The sequence below is a fragment of the Oncorhynchus keta genome, chromosome 13 (assembly GCF_023373465.1).
Source record: "Oncorhynchus keta strain PuntledgeMale-10-30-2019 chromosome 13, Oket_V2, whole genome shotgun sequence".
In the NCBI taxonomy this organism is placed as follows: domain Eukaryota; kingdom Metazoa; phylum Chordata; class Actinopteri; order Salmoniformes; family Salmonidae; genus Oncorhynchus; species Oncorhynchus keta.
Window position 1 is genome coordinate 37,225,578 of NC_068433.1, and position 22,491 is coordinate 37,248,068.

At 46.9% G+C, this 22,491-nt stretch overlaps 1 protein-coding gene across 1 annotated transcript in view; it reads right to left on the reverse strand.

Annotated features, from left to right (window-relative positions):
• Positions 1-1,036: 1,036 nt before the first annotated feature.
• The window catches only part of LOC118392259 (cadherin EGF LAG seven-pass G-type receptor 1-like), a 125,541-nt gene continuing 104,086 nt past the window's right edge, over positions 1,037-22,491 (reverse strand). The window contains exons 18-37 of the mRNA XM_052460069.1: positions 21,992-22,093; positions 21,001-21,095; positions 18,797-19,006; positions 17,803-17,986; positions 17,432-17,581; positions 15,170-15,356; positions 14,383-14,556; positions 14,056-14,182; positions 13,663-13,863; positions 9,133-9,307; positions 8,161-8,273; positions 7,710-7,789; positions 7,256-7,382; positions 6,759-6,884; positions 6,473-6,609; positions 4,248-4,354; positions 3,888-4,052; positions 3,318-3,602; positions 2,809-3,118; positions 1,037-2,109 (exon numbers count right to left, since the gene is read on the reverse strand). Of these exons, the coding sequence (XP_052316029.1) occupies positions 2,082-2,109; positions 2,809-3,118; positions 3,318-3,602; positions 3,888-4,052; positions 4,248-4,354; positions 6,473-6,609; positions 6,759-6,884; positions 7,256-7,382; positions 7,710-7,789; positions 8,161-8,273; positions 9,133-9,307; positions 13,663-13,863; positions 14,056-14,182; positions 14,383-14,556; positions 15,170-15,356; positions 17,432-17,581; positions 17,803-17,986; positions 18,797-19,006; positions 21,001-21,095; positions 21,992-22,093 (3,083 nt within the window). The 3' untranslated portion in view covers positions 1,037-2,081. The remainder of the gene's footprint in view (positions 2,110-2,808; positions 3,119-3,317; positions 3,603-3,887; positions 4,053-4,247; positions 4,355-6,472; positions 6,610-6,758; positions 6,885-7,255; positions 7,383-7,709; positions 7,790-8,160; positions 8,274-9,132; positions 9,308-13,662; positions 13,864-14,055; positions 14,183-14,382; positions 14,557-15,169; positions 15,357-17,431; positions 17,582-17,802; positions 17,987-18,796; positions 19,007-21,000; positions 21,096-21,991; positions 22,094-22,491) is intronic.

Here is a 22,491-nt window from a genome sequence, read left to right on the forward strand (position 1 = left end):
ACATGCCTAAACATTTTGATGACCTTGTTTGTGAACAATGACTCAATGACTTATCATTCTGATGACACTGACATGATCATTGGCATGAATATTTACTTTTGAGAGATGTACTAAGGAGTTTTAGTGACTGACTAGCTTTAGAAACATATCTATTGTATATTGCAGTTTGTACAAATTGTTCTGAGAAATGCACTTATTAGGGATGATGTGAAAAATGCACCAAAGCGACTGAGAACCTGTAAATCCAGGTCACCTTTTCCGTGAACTTATGGAGCCATTTGTTGAAGAACGACTAAGAAAGTGTGATAAAATACCTAAACTCTTTATCGGGGTGTCAAGAAAAACTCAAAAGCACTTCAAAAATGTGCCTTCTATTACACACTCACTTTTGCCCCTGTCATGTGGATAATGAAACCTGTGTGAGAGTTTGGCTGTTTCTCAGGGTGCCTGCCTGGTACAGTAAGCATGTTCTGTAGGGTGTGTGTGATGTCTGGGTTTAACTGCTTCTGTTTCATGTGTGACTGTTCTGGTATGTGAACGTACGGTACCCTGGAACCACACTGGAAGAGACAGACACACACACACACACAGAGCGACAGACACAGACAGACAGACACACACACACACAGAGAGACAGCAGGACCGGTAGGCACCATTGTTTCAAAAAGGATTAGCCCTGGACCTCAGTCACTGTCTGGACTTTGGACCCCACAGCAGGCAAGTCAGACAGTCCATCAGCCAGCCAGACACACACACACAAACTCCCAGTTGTGCCTGGCACAGCACAGGACAGTCTCAAGGAGTGTAAAAGAGACATTACATTCCTTGGCCAGTGTAAGGATATACAGGGAGAGTCATTTAAGACATAGCTACACTACCTTTTAAGGAAAAATACCATTCAAAGTACATCTCTTTTCTTTCCTCCCTTACCTCGTTCACAGTTATCCTCATTTCGGTTTTATCTCCCTCCTTAAGGGTATTATATAAACTTTTCATAACGTGTGGGTGGGATGTCAGAATTCGGACAAGGCATAAAAAAAATTCACCGTGTCATCTTTAATTTTACAGTTACAATCAATTTTTCCAGTGTCTTGAAACCATAAAAATAAATATACATGTGTTACAAAACGATTCCAGTGTCTTTGATCATACAAAAAAAAAGAAAACATTTTGTACAGTGCCGATCACATGATAGGCATTACTTGTGTAGTGGTTAGCTTGACATTAGAGACTCCATGATGGGCATGGTTTGCACAATGATAAGGCACAGGTTTGCTAGTCTGAGCCACAGAAGAACATGTCCTATAACAGAGTGTGATTTCTCCACAATGAGAAAGGATTTCTACAATTGTTGTGTTTACAAAAGCATTTTCTTTTCAATTTACAAATATGTCGTTTTGTCTCATCCATGATGACACAGTTCAAATACAAAATATATAATTTTTTTTGTTGAAATATCTACATATTAATTACACTCTAAAAGCATTGGGTGAAAGGCTATGCTCCTCTTTCTATGATTCGCTTGGAGGAACAGGGCACTTGGTAAGTCTCTTGAGTTTCTCCTGAGTTTCTCCCATAGGATTTGTAGTCTTAGAAGTCTTTCTCTGGATTACCTCTGACTGTACCGGCACGCAGTGGTCATACATCCATATCTGTATCAGTCCTGAGGCTCTTAAGAGTCTCTGATCGACCAATGTGAGTCACTCATTCTGGGGGGTGGAGTCTTCAAGGATTTCAAAAATGTGGTTTGGCACAAGAGGTTCCATTAGTCCAGTAAGTAGGAGCCCATCCTTTACTTGGTTTAGTCTGACGCATACATTCCCTTTTCTTGCCTTTACTTTAGTCCGGCAGGCGTGGCTCTGCAGTAATACTGCTCTCCTTACGAGATTAAGAGGGTGAGAGGTGAAGGACGAGAGGTCACCTCTCCGTTGCACATGGGTGTAATACCTTCTCTCTTTTTAATTATACCTATCCCTTTCCCGCCTCTCGTTTCGCCATTGCTCTCTTGTTTTCTCCTCTTGTTCCTTTATTCTCCTCCTCCTCCCCTCCTCCACTTCAGTGAGAGATCATCTTTTCTCCTCTCATAAGGGCAGAGAGACTCTGGTTTTTCTGCAGGGTCAGATTGAAGTTTCATTACTGCCACTGTTCCGGGAGAGAAAAAGGAATGGAGGGAAGGGTAGAGGGAGGGAGGGAGGGAAGGATAGAGGGAGGGGAGGGAGGGAGGGGAGGGAAGGATAGAGGGAGGGAGGGAAGGATAGAGGGGAGGGAAGGATAGAGGGAAGGGTAGAGGGAGGGAGGGAAGGATAGAGGGAGGGAGGGAAGGATAGAGGGAGGGAGGGAAGGATAGAGGGAGGGAGGGAAGGAGAGGGGAGGGGAGGGGGGGGGAGGGGGGAGGGGAGGGGAGGATAGAGGGAGGGGAGACATGCTGGGTTAGATGTGTGCAGGTAGGGATGCAGGCTAACCACTAAACAACCACGTGCAACATTCATATGTGGGATGGGAACTTTCATTCATACAGTACACATAGACATGTGCAACAGCGAAATATGTCCTCCTTATGTGATAACTTCACCTAACACATGCAAGTCAGCATCAATAGACTCCATGATCAACAGATGCATGTCATTAAAGTGTCTATAATGAAATACCATTCAGATGCAATCTGACATTTTTTAAAATCCACTCATTCACTATTTAGGCTAAAAGGAATCATACATCACTTCATGCTGAGTTGCGTTGCATTCTCTGCCCTATTGAAAAACACCACACACAACAATTACACTATGACATCATCACGTGACTACCCACTCTGAGTCTGATTCGTTGCCTCCGTTGGTCGTTATCGCCTTCATGCTCATAGCCACGCCCCCGTTCTGTGGTAATTGTGGCCGTGGGGCAATCGGCGGCTTGATGACTACACTGTTGCTCTTGCCCACAGATACGGGGTGTACCCCGTCGTTGGAGGCCACGGAGGGGGTCTTGGACGGAGGAATGATGGGTGGAGGGATGGAGGAAGAGATGGTGGGAGGGTTGTAGTCACTCAGCTTCTCTCTCAGTCGGTTCTTCATGTTCTTGTCGGTCAAGGGAGGAGGGTACGTGATCTTGTTCTTCAGGATGCCTGAAGGAAGAAGAATACAGAGTCACTTTAGATTTGTTTAAGGTGTAATACAAAAAACTTTCACAAATGGATAAAGACCCAGTTACAGGGCCAATATATTGTATGCTTGGATGAATGATTGAATGAACAAACAAACACAAACAAACAAACCAACCAACAAAAAAAAACAAAAAAACAAAAAGAGGAATGTCTATCTCACCCTTCTTCGGCTCCGGTTGATGGGTGCTGTTGGGTAGGCTTGGAGGTCCATTGGAGGGTCCATTGGAGGGCAGACTGGGAGGTCCATTCTCCCTAGTGGGGGTCTCCCTGTCCTGCGGTGTCTCTCCTCTCTCTCCTACATGGTTGAGTTTGTTCTCCTGGTGCAGCTCCACGTTCACCTTGGTCTCCACCCTTAGCCGTTCTGCACCCCCAGGATCCTCGCTGTCACTGGCTGTTGTCGCCTCCTTGGGCCAGTAAGGCTTCACGTGATTGGATACTGCTTCCACTAGGGTCAGAGGAAGAAGAGATATGAGCCAATCAGTACTTTGGTTGTAGGTAGTACTACCATACCACAGTACAATACTAAATATGTCGATAACACTTTACTTATGGTAAAGTCTGCAGGTATAATGCACTATAATCCAGTTATAATGTATTCTCAGACGTATGTACCGTTATCAGTGAGTCATTAAGAATGAATAAAAAGCTGCAGTGCTTTCTGAGCAGCGAGACCATGGATGTTTTGATAGGTACCGTTGAGGGGTGTTTTGGATTGGAAATGGATGGCTACCTTTGGTTGCAATGCTGGTCCCTTTAGGTGTGCTGTGTAGAGGCTGTCTCTCGTTGTTCCACTTGGGCTTGATGTCCATGTCATCATCTTCGCTGTCGGAAGAGTGAGACGAGGCATAGGACGAGCTGTGCTCATCTACAGACAACTCACTATCCGAGTCCGAGTCTGAGAGAGAGAGAGAGAGAGAGAGAGAGAAAGAGAGAGGGAGACCAAAAGACAAAAAGAGAGAAAGAGCAACACATGAACACATTATGCAGACACACAGCTCACTGCTGTGAGGACTGCACCCCATCTCCATCAACCCTTTCATGAAAAAGGACAGCTTGATGGGAGTTTGAATCGGATCATGATGCAGCTTACCGTCTCCTCCTTTCGTGCCGTTCCTGTGGAACAGAGATCCGTCCAGGTCAGTGTGTCCTGCTTTCGCTGTGGCCGACGACACACTGGGCTTCTGACCAGAGTCGCCCCTACATCAGAGAGGCCAAACTGAGGTTAGTTACACGTCTAGATGGAATCACATTGGAGCCTTAGGACTTACTGTAGAGCAGCAGAAGAACTGATGACGAACTTCCTTTTCTTATTTTTTTATTTTATTTTTTGACTTTTCACCCCTTTTTCCGGTGATATCCGATTGGTAGTTACAATCTTGTCCCATCGTTGCAACTCCCGTACGGACTCCGGAGAGGCGAAGGTTCGAGAGCCATTCGTTCCACGAAACATGACCCTGCCAAGCCACACTGCTCGCTGAACCCGAAAGCCAGCCGCACCAATGTGTCGGAGGAAACACCGTACAACTGGCAACTGAAGTCCGGCCCGCCACAAGGAGTCGCTAGAGCCCGATGGGACAAGGGAATCCCGGCCGGCCAAACCCTCCTCTAACTAGGACGGCACTGGGCCAATAGTGCACCGCCTCATGGGTTTCCCGGTTGCGGCTGGCTGCAACACAGCCTGGGATCGAACCCGTGTCTATAGTGACACCTCTAGCATTGTGATGCCCGCTGCGCCACTCGGGAGGCCATGATGACAAACCTCACCTGGGCAATGGATGAAGTGGATCCCCCCCATTTTGTCTCTTTTTCCCTGAACATAATGTAAGAGTAATACCTTTTCCAAACTCTTATAGATTGAGACATGAGCCAGAGGGCCTACAGCAATACTGTATTGTAGCTAACCTGTCTGATGCTTTCTGATCTAAGAGTTATCTAGGCTCCAGCCCCGACAAGCCGAACTGCCAGATGCCAGCTGTGTGTGTCTGAAATATTCTACCAGGTACTGTATATCCCTCCCTCCTCCAGCCAGACACTCCCCACCCACTGGGCCTAGCCCTAGTTGACCTGTGTAAGTGTGTGTGTGTATGTGTGCTTGTCGTTGACACACTGCTGTGTTAAGCTGAGCCATGCTTTGCCTGCATGCGTGTGAAATAATATTTGTAGAAAGGTAGAAAAACAGTCACGAAAAAACAGAGAGATAGATAGAGAGAGATGGCTCAGAGATGCTGTGGAGGCTGTAGCTGGGGTTAGTGTGGAGAGAGAGAGGGCTCAGAGATGCTGTGGAGGCAGTAACTGGGGTTAGTGTGGAGAGAGAGAGAGAGAGAGAGAGGGCTCAGAGATGCTGTGGAGGCTGTAACTGGGGTTAGTGTGGAGAGAGAGAGAGAGAGAGAGAGAGAGAGAGAGAGAGAGAGAGAGAGAGAGAGAGAGAGAGAGGCTCAGAGATGCTGTGGAGGCTGTAACTGGGGTTAGTGTGGAGAGAGAGAGAGAGAGGGCTCAGAGATGCTGTGGAGGCTGTAACTGGGGTTAGTGTGGAGAGAGAGAGAGAGAGAGAGAGGGGCTCAGAGATGCTGTGGAGGCTGTAACTGGGGTTAGTGTGAGAGAGAGAGAGATAGAGGGCTCAGAGATGCTGTGGAGGCTGTAACTGGGGTTAGTGTGGAGAGAGAGAGAGAGAGAGAGAGGGCTCAGAGATGCTGTGGAGGCTGTAACTGGGGTTAGTGTGGAGAGAGAGAGGGCTCAGAGATGCTGTGGAGGCTGTAACTGGGGTTAGTGTGGAGAGAGAGAGAGAGAGAGAGAGAGAGAGAGAGAGAGAGAGAGGGCTCAGAGATGCTGTGGTGGCTGTAACTGGGGTTAGTGTGGAGAGAGAGAGAGAGAGAGAGAGGGCTCAGAGATGCTATGGTGGCTGTAACTGGGGTTAGTGTAGAGAGAGAGAGAGAGAGAGAGAGAGAGAGAGAGAGAGAGAGAGAGAGAGAGAGGGCTCAGAGATGCTATGGTGGCTGTAACTGGGGTTAGTGTAGAGAGAGAGAGAGAGAGAGAGAGAGAGGGCTCAGAGATGCTGTGGAGGCTGTAACTGGGGTTAGTGTGGAGGAGAGAGAGAGAGAGAGAGAGAGAGAGAGAGAGAGAGAGAGAGAGAGAGAGAGAGAGAGAGAGAGAGAGAGAGAGAGCTCAGAGATGCTGTGGAGGCTGTAACTGGGGTTAGTGTGGAGAGAGAGAGGGCTCAGAGATCAAAAGAGTAACAGAGAAAAAAAGAGAGATCCAGACTGAGACAGGACAGACTGTTATGCCATTGCCATAGCCATGCGGCAGCCACCATGTTACCTGAGTGTGTAAGCGAGGTAGCTGCTGTGGCTTTTGGCTGACCTGACGGCACTCTCCAGAGAAACAGTGGACTCCCCAATGGCTGACCTGTACAGAGGACCGTCCTCAGTGTACGTGTTGTTACAGTTCAGAGACCGCTGGAGGGAGGGACAAGGGGGGGTTGGTTGGAAGGAGGGAGGGAGGGAGAGAGGAGGAGGGGGGGGGGTGGAGAAAGAACTCAGTCAGTATCAGACAGTAAAGACATCTGTACATCCCCTTGTGTGGGTTTATCCGTGTGTATACTCACAGTCAGTAGAGATGCTCTGGTAGTGCTGGACTCATCCGGTAAAGCCTTCTTCCCGGTAAAGACATTCTTCAGATTCTTCCTCACTTCTTTATTAAAGATCACATGGAAGAAGAAGATGAAGATGCCCTATAAGGAGACAGAGAGAGACAGAGAGAGAGAGGGTCAGTGAAAGCCTTTTTCAAAAATCCATTCTCTTCACTGATATTAGGCCAGGGCCTGCATTCGTAAATTGTCTCGGAGTACGAGTGCTGATCTAGGACCAGGTCTCCCCCCGGCGATGTAATATTATTCATTACGATCTAAAAGGCTAAACTGATCGAAGATAAGTATGCCTACTCTGACACGCTTTATGGATGTAGGCCCTGGCCTAATGAAGAGAATGGATTTTGTAACGGCTGGTGTATAGTAAGGGTAAGAGTTTTAACCTCTAGAGTCGTGAATGACTGTACAGCCTGACCCGTGACCTTTAACCCTGAGCCCTGTCCCTGACCCCTCACCTGCAGACAACTGAAGATGGCGAACAGGTAGTGGAAGGTCATGACATCACTGTTGACTGCCATGAGGCCCAACAGCCAGGTGGCGCTGATGAGCAATAGGAGGAGGAAGGCTGTCCTCAGAGCAGGACTATGTAGGTAGAGGGAGAAACTTGGATTATAACACACACACACACACATACACACACTCATACATACACGCATGGATGCACACCCACACAGTCGCGCATTCACAGACACACACGTAAGTCCTACTAATAGATGGTTAATGTAACATAGGAGACACACGCATAAGTCCTACTAATAGATGGTTAATGTAACATAGATGTAGCTCAACAATGGAATGTAGAGAATGGCCTTTGATGTTCTTCATCTCAAGGGTGTGTGAGTGCGTATGTATGTGTGTGTGTGTGTGTGTGTGTGTGTGTGTGTGCCTGCGTGTGTAAAAAATAATTACATGGCTCCAGACTTCTCGAAGGACCTCTGCCTGCGTCCACAGGATGCCTTAGCTGCCATTACAAAGATGACAATGTTGACCTGAGAGAGAGGAGAGGGATCGAGACAAGCATTAGTACCATGGCAGACAACAGGGTAATCCACTTACAGTCAACAGATACACTCAAGACCTTAAACTGCAAATCACTGGGGGAGAGAGGGCTCAGGAATGGCATTCACTAAGGAATTAGAGAGAGAGAGAGAGAGAGAGAGAGAGAGAGAGAGAGAGAGAGAGAGAGAGAGAGAGAGAGAGAGAGAGAGAGAGAGAAGGAAGGACAAAAAGAAACAGAAGAAACAGAAGGGGCAAGGAGAGAAGAACGAGCAAAGAAAGAAAAAGAAGAACGTGACATTGACAAGAAAAAATCTATCACTATTACAGGTTTAAAAAAGGCACCATTATATCAGGCACTCACCAGGACGACTACAGAGATGGGTCCTGCGAAGCTCCAGATGAGGGTGTCGTGGACAGAGAGCCAGCAGAAGTCTGGGTTCCCATAGCCCTGAGGGTCAAGACCCACTGCCAGACCTGAGGAGAGGAGAACCAGAGAAACACATCAACACTGTGTTAGCTACAGGCGTACTATAAAGTACGAGCATCACCTGTACTGGGCCAATAATACATTTGCACTGTGCAGGAATTCTTTCTTCATTCAAATGCAGAGAAAAATAAATCAGAGGCATTATTAGAAACCCCCACAAAATAAACTATGCAAGTAGATGAGTTGGGCTATTATTGACGGGAGAAGAGAATAGCAGAGAAAAGTCTAGAACGCTTGTGCATGGTTCGTCCACAAATAAAGTTGCAGGTCAAGCAAACCACGTGGGAACAGTGTATACTGTGTACAGGCTTCCTTCCTTCATTAAAATCCATAGATACACACAGAGGCTTCATAAAACACCTCACTCTAGTGCACAACGGTGTAAGCAGATCTACCGGTATTATCCACGAGAGAAGAGAGGAGCCGGGCTGGGTTAGCGTCTTATTCTCTCCCCAGGCTTTGTGCGTGTGCCAGGGTGGAAAGTGATATAGCCTTATGGGCCGACTGGCATCAGCAGACACCGGTCGAATCAACTAGAGGAAGCCTTCAGGACAGGAGGAGACATTTAGCACTGGAGACTACTACTGGACAGAGACTTCAGGATGTCTCTCCCTCTCTCTCTCTCAGCGCTCTCCCTCATATTATCTGGCTTTTCCTACTGTTCCTCCCTTTTTCTCCTCCAGGTTTCCCACAGGGATCAACGAGTCGCAGTACGCCGGAATACAGACAAGATGGCTTCTGACTCATAGACGTGACTAGGTTTGTTTACCTGGGATTGGGGTGACTGAGTTTAAGTAAGTGTGTGTGTGTATGTGTATGTGTGTGTGTGTGTGTGTGTGTCCTCACCTGTGATGATTGCAGGTATGCCCCAGCCCATGGCGTAGTAGAACCTCATGTGACCGTGGTTGATGTTCCGGACCTCCGTCAGCATGCGGTAGATGTGGAGGCCCTCCACAAACATCCAGGCAAACGTACACATGTAGAAGTAGTGGAGCAGGATGGCGATCACCGTACACACAAACTACAGACAGAGAGTCGCGGAGGGACAAGGTCAGAGGTCTCCAGGGACATCCATTTCAATCACATTGAGAACCACTAATCCAAGTTCCATTCTTCAGCACTGGCCACACTACACTGAGGGTACAAAACCATTAAGAACACCTTCTTAATAGAGTTCTGTCTTGCCCATTCACTCTCTGAACGGCACACATACACCATCCACGTCTCAATTGTCTCAAGGATTAAAAGTCCTTCTTTAACCTGTTTCCGCCTCTTGATCTACACTGATTTGAAGTGTATTTAACGAGTGACATCAATAAGGGATCATAGGTTTCACCTGGATTCATCTGGTCAGTCTATGTCATGGAAAGAGCAGGTGCTCACAATGTTTTGTACACTCTGTCTAGCCCTGAGTGGGTCTCTCTCTCTCCCTGCCTCCATCTCGCTCTACTTTTCTTTATCTCCCTCCATGCCTTGTTCCAGGAAGAATGCAGTGTTCTTGGGAATCCCCCAGCAGGTAGGGGAGGGAGAGGACTAGAGCTAGATCACGGAGCTGAGGGTCATCAATCTAACAGAAGACGGCTCAGGGCTGTGACTGGTGACAGCATTCCAGCGCACTGACACACAAACACACACGGCTAGGCTTCTAACTTCAGAAAAACAGAGGGTGAGTCAGTGAGTGTCAATCGTGTCAATCGTTACTACTGCTGCAACAGCACAGCCAGAAGAGGAATGGCCAGCACTCGGAGCCTGGTTCCTCTCTAGGTTTCTTTGCAGGTTCCTGCCTTCTAGGGAGTTTTGCCTAGCCATTGTGCTTTTGCCTCTGCATTGCTTGCTCTTTGAGGTTTTAGGCTGGGTTTCTGTAAAGCTCATGATATCAAAGAAGTTGATTTGAATTTGAACAGTAACAGTCTATGGAGACAGACTCAGACCTGTATGTCTGTCTGTGACAGGGTCTACTGCCCTGAGGCTCAAACAGTCAGGCACCAGTAACAGCATGTCTCTATTATCACAGGCCCGGAGGGGCATCAGGCCTATTAGTGTGTGTGTGTGTGTGTGTGTGTGTGTGTGTGTGTGTGTGTGTGTGTGTGTGTGTGTGTGTGTGTGTGTGTGTGTGTGTGTGTGTGTGTGTGTGTGTGTGTGTGTGTGTGTGTGTGTGTGTGTGTGTGTGTGCATTTCAGAGTAAATTGCATATATGTCAAAATACACTATTAGATTACTTGCTTATAAGCAAACCTTTATACTGCACTTACAAGTTAAAGGAATCACATGCTATGTGAATCCACAGTATCGGCATCTCAGAGTGCCTTAAATAGGGAATCTATTTTTAGACAACAAAAAAATGGTTAGTCCCATCCAGTACAGTGAATTCATTAGCTCGAACACTATTAGTGAAGCATCAGATGTATAATCCAAACAACAACAAAAAAAAAAATTGAGCAGACAAAGACAAACTCTCAGGTAGGACCGATCCCTCTAAGCTCCTGTCAGCACCAGTACCTGAATGGCTACAGGCAAACAAATAGCAGCTACTTACCAGAAACTGCTAACTGGAGTGAACCTGAAACAGAAATCCCTGCTTTATCCCTTATCCTACCTTAAAATCCACCTCACTACAGGAATAGGACAAATACTGTATATGTTGGAGAGGAGTGTATATGTGGGAGGACTGGGGAGGTGTGTATGTGGGGGGACTGGGGAGGTGTGTATGTGGGGGACTGGGGAGGTGTGTATGTGGGGGGACTGGGGAGGTGTGTATGTGGGGGGACTGGGGAGGTGTGTATATGGAGGGACTGGGGAGGTGTGTATGTGGGGGACTGGGGAGGTGTGTATATGGAGGGACTTGGGAGGTGTGTATGTGGGGGGGACTGGGGAGGTGTGTATGTGGAGGGACTGGGGAGGTGTGTATGTGGAGAGACTGGGAGGTGTGTATGTGGAGAGACTGGGGAGGTGTGTATGTGGGGGACTGGGGAGGTGTGTATGTGGGGGGACTGGGGAGGTGTGTATGTGGGGGGACTGGGGAGGTGTGTATGTGGGGGACTGGGGAGGTGTGTATGTGGAGGGACTTGGGAGGTGTGTATGTGGGGGGACTGGGGAGGTGTGTATATGGAGGGACTGGGGAGGTGTGTATGTGGGGGGACTGGGGAGGTGTGTATGTGGAGGGACTGGGGAGGTGTGTATGTGGAGAGACTGGGGAGGTGTGTATGTGGAGAGACTGGGGAGGTGTGTATGTGGGGGGACTGGGGAGGTGTGTATGTGGAGGGACTGGGGAGGTGTGTATGTGGAGGGACTGGGGAGGTGTGTATGTGGGGGACTGGGGAGGTGTGTATGTGGGGGGACTGGGGAGGTGTGTATGTGGGGGGACTGGGGAGGTGTGTATATGGAGGGACTTGGGAGGTGTGTATATGGGGGGACTGGTGTGGTGTGTATGTGGAGGGACTGGGGAGGTGTGTATATGGAGGGACTTGGGAGGTGTGTATGTGGGGGGACTGGGGTGGTGTGTATGTGGAGGGACTGGGGAGGTGTGTATATGGGGGGACTGGGGAGGTGTGTATGTGGGGGGACTGGGGTGGTGTGTATGTGGGGGGACTGGGGAGGTGTGTATGTGGAGGGACTGGGGAGGTGTGTATATGGAGGGACTTGGGAGGTGTGTATGTGGGGGGACTGGGGAGGTGTGTATGTGGAGGGACTGGGGAGGTGTGTATGTGGGGGGACTGGGGAGGTGTGTATGTGGGGGGACTGGGGAGGTGTGTATGTGGGGGACTGGGGAGGTGTGTATGTGGGGGGACTGGGGTGGTGTGTATGTGGAGGGACTGGGGAGGTGTGTATGTGGAGGGACTGGGGAGGTGTGTATGTGGAGGGACTGGGGAGGTGTGTATGTGGAGGGACTGGGGAGGTGTGTATGTGGAGGGACTGGGGAGGTGTGTATGTGGAGGGACTGGGGAGGTGTGTATGTGGGGGGACTGGGGTGTGTGTATGTGGAGGGACTGGGGAGGTGTGTATGTGGAGGGACTGGGGAGGTGTGTATGTGGGGGACTGGGGACGTGTGTATGTGGGGACTGGGGACGTGTGTATGTGGAGGGACTGGGGAGGTGTGTATGTGGAGGGACTGGGGAGGTGTGTATGTGGGGGACTGGGGAGGTGTGTATGTGGGGGACTGGGGAGGTGTGTATGTGGGGGACTGGGGAGGTGTGTATGTGGGGGGACTGGGGACGTGTGTATGTGGGGGACTGGGGAGGTGTGTATATGGAGGTTGTGTGTATATGGAGGGACTTGGGAGGTGTGTATGTGGGGGGACTGGGGGAGGGACTGTGTGTATGTGGAGGGACTGGGGAGGTGTGTATGTGGAGGGACTGGGGAGGTGTGTATGTGGAGGGACTGGGGAGGTGTGTATGTGGAGGGACTGGGGAGGTGTGTATGTGGAGGGACTGGGGAGGTGTGGTGGGGGACTGGGGAGGTGTGTATGGAGGGACTGGGGAGGGACTGGGGAGGTGTGTGTATGTGGGGGGACTGGGGAGGTGTGTATGTGGAGGGACTGGGGAGGTGTGTATGTGGAGGGACTGGGGAGGTGTGTATGTGGAGGGACTGGGGAGGTGTGTGTGGAGGGACTGGGGAGGTGTGTATGTGGAGGGACTGGGGAGGTGTGTATGTGGGGGGACTGGGGAGGTGTGTATGTGGAGGGACTGGGGAGGTGTGTATGTGGAGGGACTGGGGAGGTGTGTTTGTGTGTGCATATAATGAACGTGGGTTGTGAGTGTGTTTTTAAACATTGCAACATGATTTTGGACAAAAAGAGAAACGCGTGCAGGCAGACACTAAGACTTTCCATAGTGATGTTGTAGAGCTTGACTCTTTTCTCAGCCCAACAACAACGATGAATTCCCATAACGCCAGGGAGAAAATGGCTGCAGGGCTGTATTCATGGGGTGTTATCCCAGGTGATCCCTTCAATTTGTAAACAAAATGTGGCAGACTCCATAATCCACATCATTTACAGAAGTGATAATTAAAGAATTAAATGTAACTGTGAATACAATAGAAAGCACACCTGTGCTCTAAGCAGAGAGAACGGGCACTTAATCTTAAGAATCATATCTAGATAGTCACAAATACTAAACGTTCCAAACTATCCCTGCTAAAGCATGGTCAATGTCATTTTCAGGGGTTTAGAGGTCAGGGTTCCTTAGTTTTCAGTCCCTGGGGTTTCAGTCTGGTTGATCGGTCAGAGATTAGAGGTCAGGGTCACGGTTAGAGGTCACAATTAGGCTTCCTTAGTTCCGTTTACCTCACCAGGTTGTCAGCCTGGTCGATTCATCGGGGCTAGGGTCATAGAAGTCAGAGTAAGAGGTCAGGGGTCATAGGTTAATTGTTTCTCACCGGGTTGTCAGTCTGGTTGATGCCGATGAGGAAGACGAGCTCGGAGAAGAAGAGTGCGGCCACCAGGTTCCTGTGGATGCTGTGGAGGTTAGAGCGTAGCTTCCTGAGTAGAGCCAGCAGGATGAAGGTGAGGAGCAGGGCTACCAGGGAGGCTGACACCGTGGTGTAGGTCACAATTTTTAGGGGTAACACGTCACCATGCTGGGGAGAGGGGAGGGGAAGAGAAAGGAGGGAGAGACGTGTATTACATTGTTATAGAACTAGCTCAAATAAAGATCATAATCAAACTCGGTAGCAGCAAAGAGTGAGAGGACATTAACTACCCACCCTGCTCATAGCAATATAATGACAACAATATTTAGAGTTATGTACAGTGTATCTCTATGAGCCTACCTCTCTCTTGGAGATGTCCATGAGCACAGCGAAGCTGCTCATGTGGTCACACTGACAGCTGATGTGTGTGTTGTTCCTGTTCAGCAGCTCACATCCCTTAGACGACCAGCCTCCCGTACCACCAATCCTACACACACACACACACACACACACACACACACACACACACACACACACACACACACACACACACACACACACACACACACACACACACACACACACAGGAAATATAATAAATACCATGTAAAGAGTGTGTGTGTGTGTGTGTGTGTGTGTGTGTGTGTGTGTGTGTGTGTGTGTGTGTGTGTGTGTGTGTGTGTGTACTCACTCACGATGGAGTGATTCCAGAACACACACACAGGTTTGGTCCTCTCCTCTGTCTCCAGTAGTGTGTACTCCAGTGTGATGGGGGGGTCAAGGGGAGAGGGGAGGGGCGAACCCTCACTGTACACCAACGTGCTCACTATGGGGGTGTTGATCACTGGACGGTTGGGCAGCCTGCTCACACACACAACACATACATATGAGCAAGCATGAACGGGCACCCTCATTTTGATAACTTTTGAAGTACTGTTTACGCACGTATGACCACAAACACTCCTTTTAGGGAGTTCCCAAAATATACATTCTCAGCTGTTTGTGGCCACTTGGCGACTGGCCAAATAGTGCTTTACGAGCCCTTCTAGTACCAGTGTAGCAGCTATCATATACACACACAGCGCTAAATATTATGACATACCAACCAAACTGTTGCACATTTAACTCCGCCTTAGACGTGTATGTTTCATTTGTAATGATATGTTTTAGTCATGTATAGAGTTTTGAGTGGTCTAAATGTATACAGTGAAAGATTCAGACAGAATGGCAATGATATATGAGACAAACACCCACAGTATGCCAGGGCAATAATCGCACCTAAAGTAAACAATGGTTTGTGCCAACACAGTTGCCATATCTGTTGCCAAGCGTGAGTAATTTATGACATACGTTATGTCTTTATTATGATGGCTAGATTAGCTACATGGAAATTGATAAAGGCAGTGTCTGGTTATGTCAGATTTTATGAAAGATTGAAGTAAAGTGTGGTAAAATGTAGTAAAGTGCTGGTCACCTGAGGCTCCTACGGTCCGGGTCGTATCTCTCAGGGAGGAGCTGACCCAAGGACCTGAACACTATCACCACAGCAACAGGCAGGGGGGCGGCGGTCTCGACATGGCGGCGTCTCTTATTGGATAGGGTGTGATACTCTTCAGGGGCGTCGGTCTTAGAGGGCTCGGCGCTGGGGCTGGGTTCGACTACTAGAGAGTGAGAGTAAGAGAGAGTATATTGTATATTATCTACCTCACTTGCTTTGGCAATGTTAACACATGTTTCCCATGCCAATAAAGCCCTTGAATTGAATTGAGAGAGTTGGAACACCTATTAAAGTCATTGCTACATAGTAGATTGGGACCCACTGATGCATTAAAACAAAGATAAATGATATAAAGAATAATAGTAAAAAGCTTTGGAGCACCTTAAATTAAATTTTGGGCAAAAAGACGAACTCGGCTCCATCATTCACTGAATCAGCTGGCTCATTCATCACAAAACCCACTAATATTGCCAACTACTTTAATGTTTTTTTCATTGGTATGATTAGCAAATGTAGGCATGACATGCCAACAACTATTTCTGAACCTACACATCCATGTATAGCTGACCAAATTATGAAAGACAAACATTGTCATTTTGAATTCTGTAAAGAGGCTCAAAGTAGAGGAGAGATTGACGTCATCACTACTTGTTTTTGTAAGAAGTGTTGACATGTTGAATGCACCGAGCTGTCTGTTTAAACTACTAGCACACAGCTTAGACACCCATGCATACCCCACAAGACAAGAGGTCTCTTCACAATCCCCAGAACAGACTATGGGAGGCACAGTACAACATAGAGCCATGACTACATGGAACTCTATTCCACATCGAGTAACTCATGCAAGCAGTAAAAATACAGATAAAAAAACGGAACACCGGGGACTGTGACGGGGCACACACACACACACACACATGATATCATACACACACACATGATATCACACACACACACACACACACACACACACACACATGATATCATACACACACACATACACACACACATGATATCATACACACACACACACACACACACACACACACACACACACACACACATATCATACACACACATGATATCATACACACACACACACGATATCATACATACACACACACACACACACACACACACACAATATCATACACACACACATGATATCATACATACACACACACACACATGATATCATACATACACACACATGATATCATACACACACACACACACATGATATCATACATACACACACACACATGATATCATACATACACACACACATGATATCATACATACACACACACACATATCACACACACACACACACACACACACACACACACACACACACACACACACACACACACACACACACACACACACGATATCATACATACACACACACACACACACACACACACACACACACACACACACACACACACACACACACACACACACACACACACACACACACACACACACACACACGATATCATACACACACACATGATATCATACATACACACACACACATGATATCATACATACACACACACACATGATATCATACACACACACACACACATGATATCATACATACACACACATGATATCATACACACACACACACATGATATCATACATACACACACACACACACACACACACACACACACACACACACACACACACACACACACACACACACACACACACACACACACACACACACACACACACACACACACACACACACACACACACACACACACACACACGATATCATACACACACACATGATATCATACATACACACACACATGATATCATACATACACACACACACATGATATCATACACACACACACACACATGATATCATACATACACACACACACATGATATCATACATACACACACACATGATATCATACACACACACACACATGATATCATACATACACACACACATGATATCATACATACACACACACATGATATCATACATACACATAAATCATACACACACACACACATAAAATCATACACACACACACATAAAATCATACATACACACACACATGATATCAAGCTTGACTACAGGCACTGGATCTGTTAAATTGGTAGGTCACCCACAAATCCGAAAGGTTGTGATGGATTACAGCCCAAACGAGTTTGTACGAGTTTGTGCAGTACTCCATATCCAGCGGTAGTGTGAGCAGACGACTGTACCTTTGCTGGGGACCTCCTGGGGCCTAGTGTTGAACTGTGGGAAATGGACAGAGGACGTGAGGTCTTTGGGGTAGTACTCCTGGATCTCATGGAAGCGAGGGAATGAGGCCTGCCCAGGGACAGACGTGTCCAGGTAATCAACGACAATGACTAAGGAGAGAGAAAGAACTACACATCAAGACCAGCTCATTATCAAATAAAGGTGACATTTTATAATTGCACTGAATGGAAGTAAAACTTGACTGCAGTTTACCCAGAGCCGAATTATCAATGGACGATTTGTTCAAATTCTGTGTTTAGGGAGTTAGGAATCTGCTCCTAGACTCTCTGAAATCCTCTCTTCATTGGTCTGTAAATGTGTCTTCACTCACTCATATTGTCAGTGACGATGGTGAATGGTATGAGGTAGGTCTTCCTCATGTTCCGTGCCAGGGTGTTGGTGTAATCCTCAAAGTGGCGCAGCAGGTGGGCGGTTCCCCCCTCAGAGCGCTGGATCTGCTCCCAGTGGTCTCTGGTGCCAGGGTCTAGGATGGCACTGCCCGCTCTCACCAGGTTCTGAAGGGTTTAACAATAGCAGGACGGTCTGACAGTAAGTCGATTTGAATATGGGCACAGCTCAAACTCTGTCACTCCTGCCTAATTCATTTTAAGTCCTGGAGTAGCAGACGTTACCTGCTCACATAGGCCTATATAAGATAGGTGACCTAAAACATTCACAACCTAAAGAGAAATGCCATAATAAAATGTGGAGATATAAAATAGCTCAGATTTTTGTAGATTAGTGTTTGTATTGCAGGTTGACGTTTATTGTCATGAATCTTTCCCCGCAACGAGAACTAAGCAGTTTCCGCTAGATAGGCCAGCTGCAAAGTCAAAATTGTCTATATCGTAAAAAAACGGCTTAATTTAAGGTTAGGGTTAGACATTAGGGTCAGCAGTGTGGTAAATGTTATGTTTAAAATCTCATTATAGGACTTTGTGGCTGTGCCAGCTAGTAACCACTCTGCAGAGCTGCCTCCAGGACATGAGTCATCTAAATCAAATCCAACCTTTGTTCACATTGGCCAGATCAGCTTCCCCTGTCAGTGGAACTGGGAGAGAGCCAGTGGAGGGCAGTATTCCTCCAGTCTCCCCAGTGTAACTGAGCCCACCCAGTAGGCTACTCCTGAATAATGCACTGGTAATGCACCTAATGCCCTGCTGTCTGACACAACAGACAACTAGCGCATGGTCCCTGAGAGAAATACTGTGCATACAAAAACTAATCTTTATAAAAAATATAAAAAATACATTGCAATTAGACTGTTTGCAATCAGCATACTTGCAATGTTGTATTCAAAGATTTCAAAAAAAACAAACTCTGACCTCGTTGAACTCTGCATCCCTCGTGGCGGTGAGATCGAAGCCTGTCTGCTGACTCTCGTACTGGAGGACCCTGGTCAGCAGCTGAAACGCTGTCTTCACATCGTTGCCGTAGTAACTGTCCGTGTGGTTGGTGGCGTTGTGGAGCAGGCGGACGATCGCTTTGGAGCGCTCGCCATCCATCCGGGACTCGTTACGATGCATCTCCTCATTCTGAAGGGACGAAGTGGAAGAGAAGGAGGTCAAGAATACAGACAGATACTGGAGACAGTTACAACTATATGGACTGTCTGTGGTAGGTTGGTACTAATAGATGAATCCTAACCAGGGGTGAAAGTAGATTGAATTTCTTACCGATACGCGACACCCAAGCACACGCACCTATTCGTTTCATACATGATCTCTGTGGGCCTAGTAGCCTAGGCCAAGTCAAGATTTGTCATATCACTTTTAACATGCAATACATTTTAACAGGCAGCGCGTGGGCTTTAAGTTTGAGGAAGCACATTTCCACCATAAACATGCACTTTTGTCATAAAATATTCCATGCATCCTCGCATTTGCAGACTTATGTAAGACGACCTACTTTTCCTAATGCGATGATTAGATTGGATAGTCATAATGTAGGCTTATAATATAACTCAATCACTGGTTGCAAAAAAAAGACTTCAGCGCAGCACGTTAGCGGCGTAGAGTAGGCCTCGGCTACAAGCTATAGGCCTATCACATGTATTTCTTGTTGGCCTTTTATAAACACATATCATGCAATTGTACTACACTTGATAAGACTGGAGACGTTAACAGAAACAGTTTTAATGGGACAAAAATGACAGGGTAGCCTACTTTGCTGCCATTTACAAACAGCTCGATAAAAACAACGTTGTCGGATCCATACAATCGGCCTATGAAAAGGGGGTGACACAAATACAACATGACGTCCATCTAACCTGGAGGAGGAAAGGATTGTCCAAAAACCAACAAAAGTGGCATTGACGCAATGATAAAGACAGTGAATATGCACACTCACCGGAGACGTGGCCGGTGTTCTCCGCTAGTGCCAATAAGATAGGCTACTGTTCGCTCAATTAAGTTGAGGCCTACTAAAAGACAGATTGGAGTCTTTTCATTGTCATCTCTGTACAGCAATAGCCATTTGCTTTCCAAACAGGCTTTCCACGATTGTATTTTTAAATATTACGATAATGCCTGGCTGCGTCTCTCTGCTTTTCACTGACAGTCACAACTCAACATTCTATTTATTTGGTATTCGCCGAGTGCGCTGCCTAATTGCGGGCCCTTGCCAGTGTTGGCCATGTGATTTAAGACAATCCACTGCAACAACAAAACAAAAGAAGCTAATCATCCTCTGTGGCCAAATCATGCTTTCTGGTGTAGTAGCACATTTTGAAAGATTTTATTTATTTATGTATAGACAGAAGTAAGCTAAATAGGATTTTTTAAATTGGCAATTTAATTCAATTTACTTTAGGGAAAGCTTAGCTTCCCCTAGCCTTATGAACACGCCGTCTGTGCCTTTTAATGTGGCATAAACACAACCAGTCATGATGTTTTCATCTGATTGTCAAACGATCTGGTAAAAAAATACACACCTGTAGGCTACCCACGCACGTTCATCCACTCACAAAATAATTCCAGCATCCAAACCCCAACAGTGCACCGTGGACCCACAATTTGATGAATGGAAAGAGACATCTGTTATAAAACACCCACTTGTAATGTACTGACATGCTGCGATTGTCATGAGGCCTACACTTGTAGCCCGAATGGATGTCCACTGTTATTAACGCGTGCTTTGATCTCAGCCACTCATCTGCACTGCTCGGTGCTGTCTTGACCATTCATCTCCGCTTTGGCAAAAATGCAAGTGCTCTCGTTGAACCACAATGCAATTTGGAGCAATTTGCACATTTTCCATGTGGCTGACACTCAGTAATGTTAAATAAGGGTGTTACTTGTGATAGCCTGACTTTTGACCAATATGGCGTAACCCCACAATTTCTTTTGCTGGGATGCGTACCGACTTACTTTCACCACTGAACTCTAGATTCGCATAAGTGACTCCAAATTGTGTATAATCTTTCAGTGGGAGATTTGCAAGTTAAGAAAGAGCTCTGCATATGCAGATCTGTAGTTAAAATAGGTCTCTGTATGAGTGAACTTGGACTGGATAAGAGGAGCACACCCACCATCTTCATGAGCTGGGAGAAGGAGACTGTGGTACAGTTGAAGAGTTCAGGAGGCAGCCAGCCCTTTTCATCATTGCAGTGGCGGATAGCAGTTCCTACAGTTCGAAAAGAAACAAGTTCATTGATAGCTATAGTCACAGTAAGAATAGAAAAAACAAAAAGGAATATTGGCGTGTGAAAGAGTTCAACCGGTCTCTTCCAAGCACCAGGTGGCTCTACACATGGGTGAAAATGGGGAGTTACTTCATATAATAAATTAGTTAAAAGCACAATCTAAATGCCAACGTCATTACCATTAATTCCAAACAATCATTAAACAGAGAAAAGACTTTACGGTTAGAACTGACAGTTGGTTGATGTGAGCCAAGGCGAGTCACCCAATTAAAACAGCCCAAGAGAGTCCTGCGGGGCAACAACAGGTTTCCGTGGTGACAAGAGTAACTAAGGGGGTAACTAGGGAGGTTACTGTGGTTTAATGGGAGCAGGTCAGTGATGTTACATCTTGGCCCTGCCCATATTGTCTCTACTGCTAAGGCTCTATGTGGAGCAGGAGACCTAACCCAAGCGTGCGCACGCGCGGAACACACACACTCGGTTCTGCAGTATTATCAATGTGTCTCCAAGCAGACGTTGCCAAGTCTTCTACACAATACCTTGTGTTTGTCTCTGTCTCCGGCTGCTGGCCTCCAGAGACAAGAGTTTCTTTAACACCATTGGCCAAAGACAAATCTCAAAAGGCCCTGATAGACCAATGAGATGGCCTCGTTAGTGTGCTGCGTTAATGAGTTCCCTCGACAATAGAGAGGTGTTAGGGACAGCAGAAGGCCTTGAACTAAGGGACTCCACAGTACATACCCTCCATTCTCCACCCATACAATCTTTATTATGAATTAAATCCTTTGAAGCATTTGATATCTGTATGAATTGGGCTTTCTATTATTGTGACTGTACCTGCTATGCTAAGAGCTGTGTTGAGTGCAGAGGAACTCACCGATAGATCCTTTGGGACAGTTCATGGCTGCAGGACGGCCAAACTTGGTCTTAGGCCACCAGATCCCTTGATCGAAGGCCTTGGGACAGCCCTCGTACACCACTGAGAGATGAGAGGGGACAGATGGCACATGGTTAGAAGTGGTCCCTATAATCCCTAACCACTGACACAAGGTCAGATGTGTTGAGATCCCCTAATGGTTCTGGTTGGTAGTGAGGCTTGTGTAATCTGATCCTAGATGGTTAGGAACAACTTCTGCCTTGAGCGTCAAGGGCTGCCTTGGGCTGTATTTCACATATCTAACACGCCCTAGAAACACGACTGCTAACGACTCTTACGAGTCTTTCAAAACAGCCAAACAGGCCAGCAATTATATCAATAATCCTACAGAGTGGTTACACAATGTTAATAAATTATTCACCTGATTTCTAATTTCGTAGCCTAATCCTAAACAAAACCTGGTTAAGACTTGTATGTGTGTTGTTATGGCTTTCTAAGTA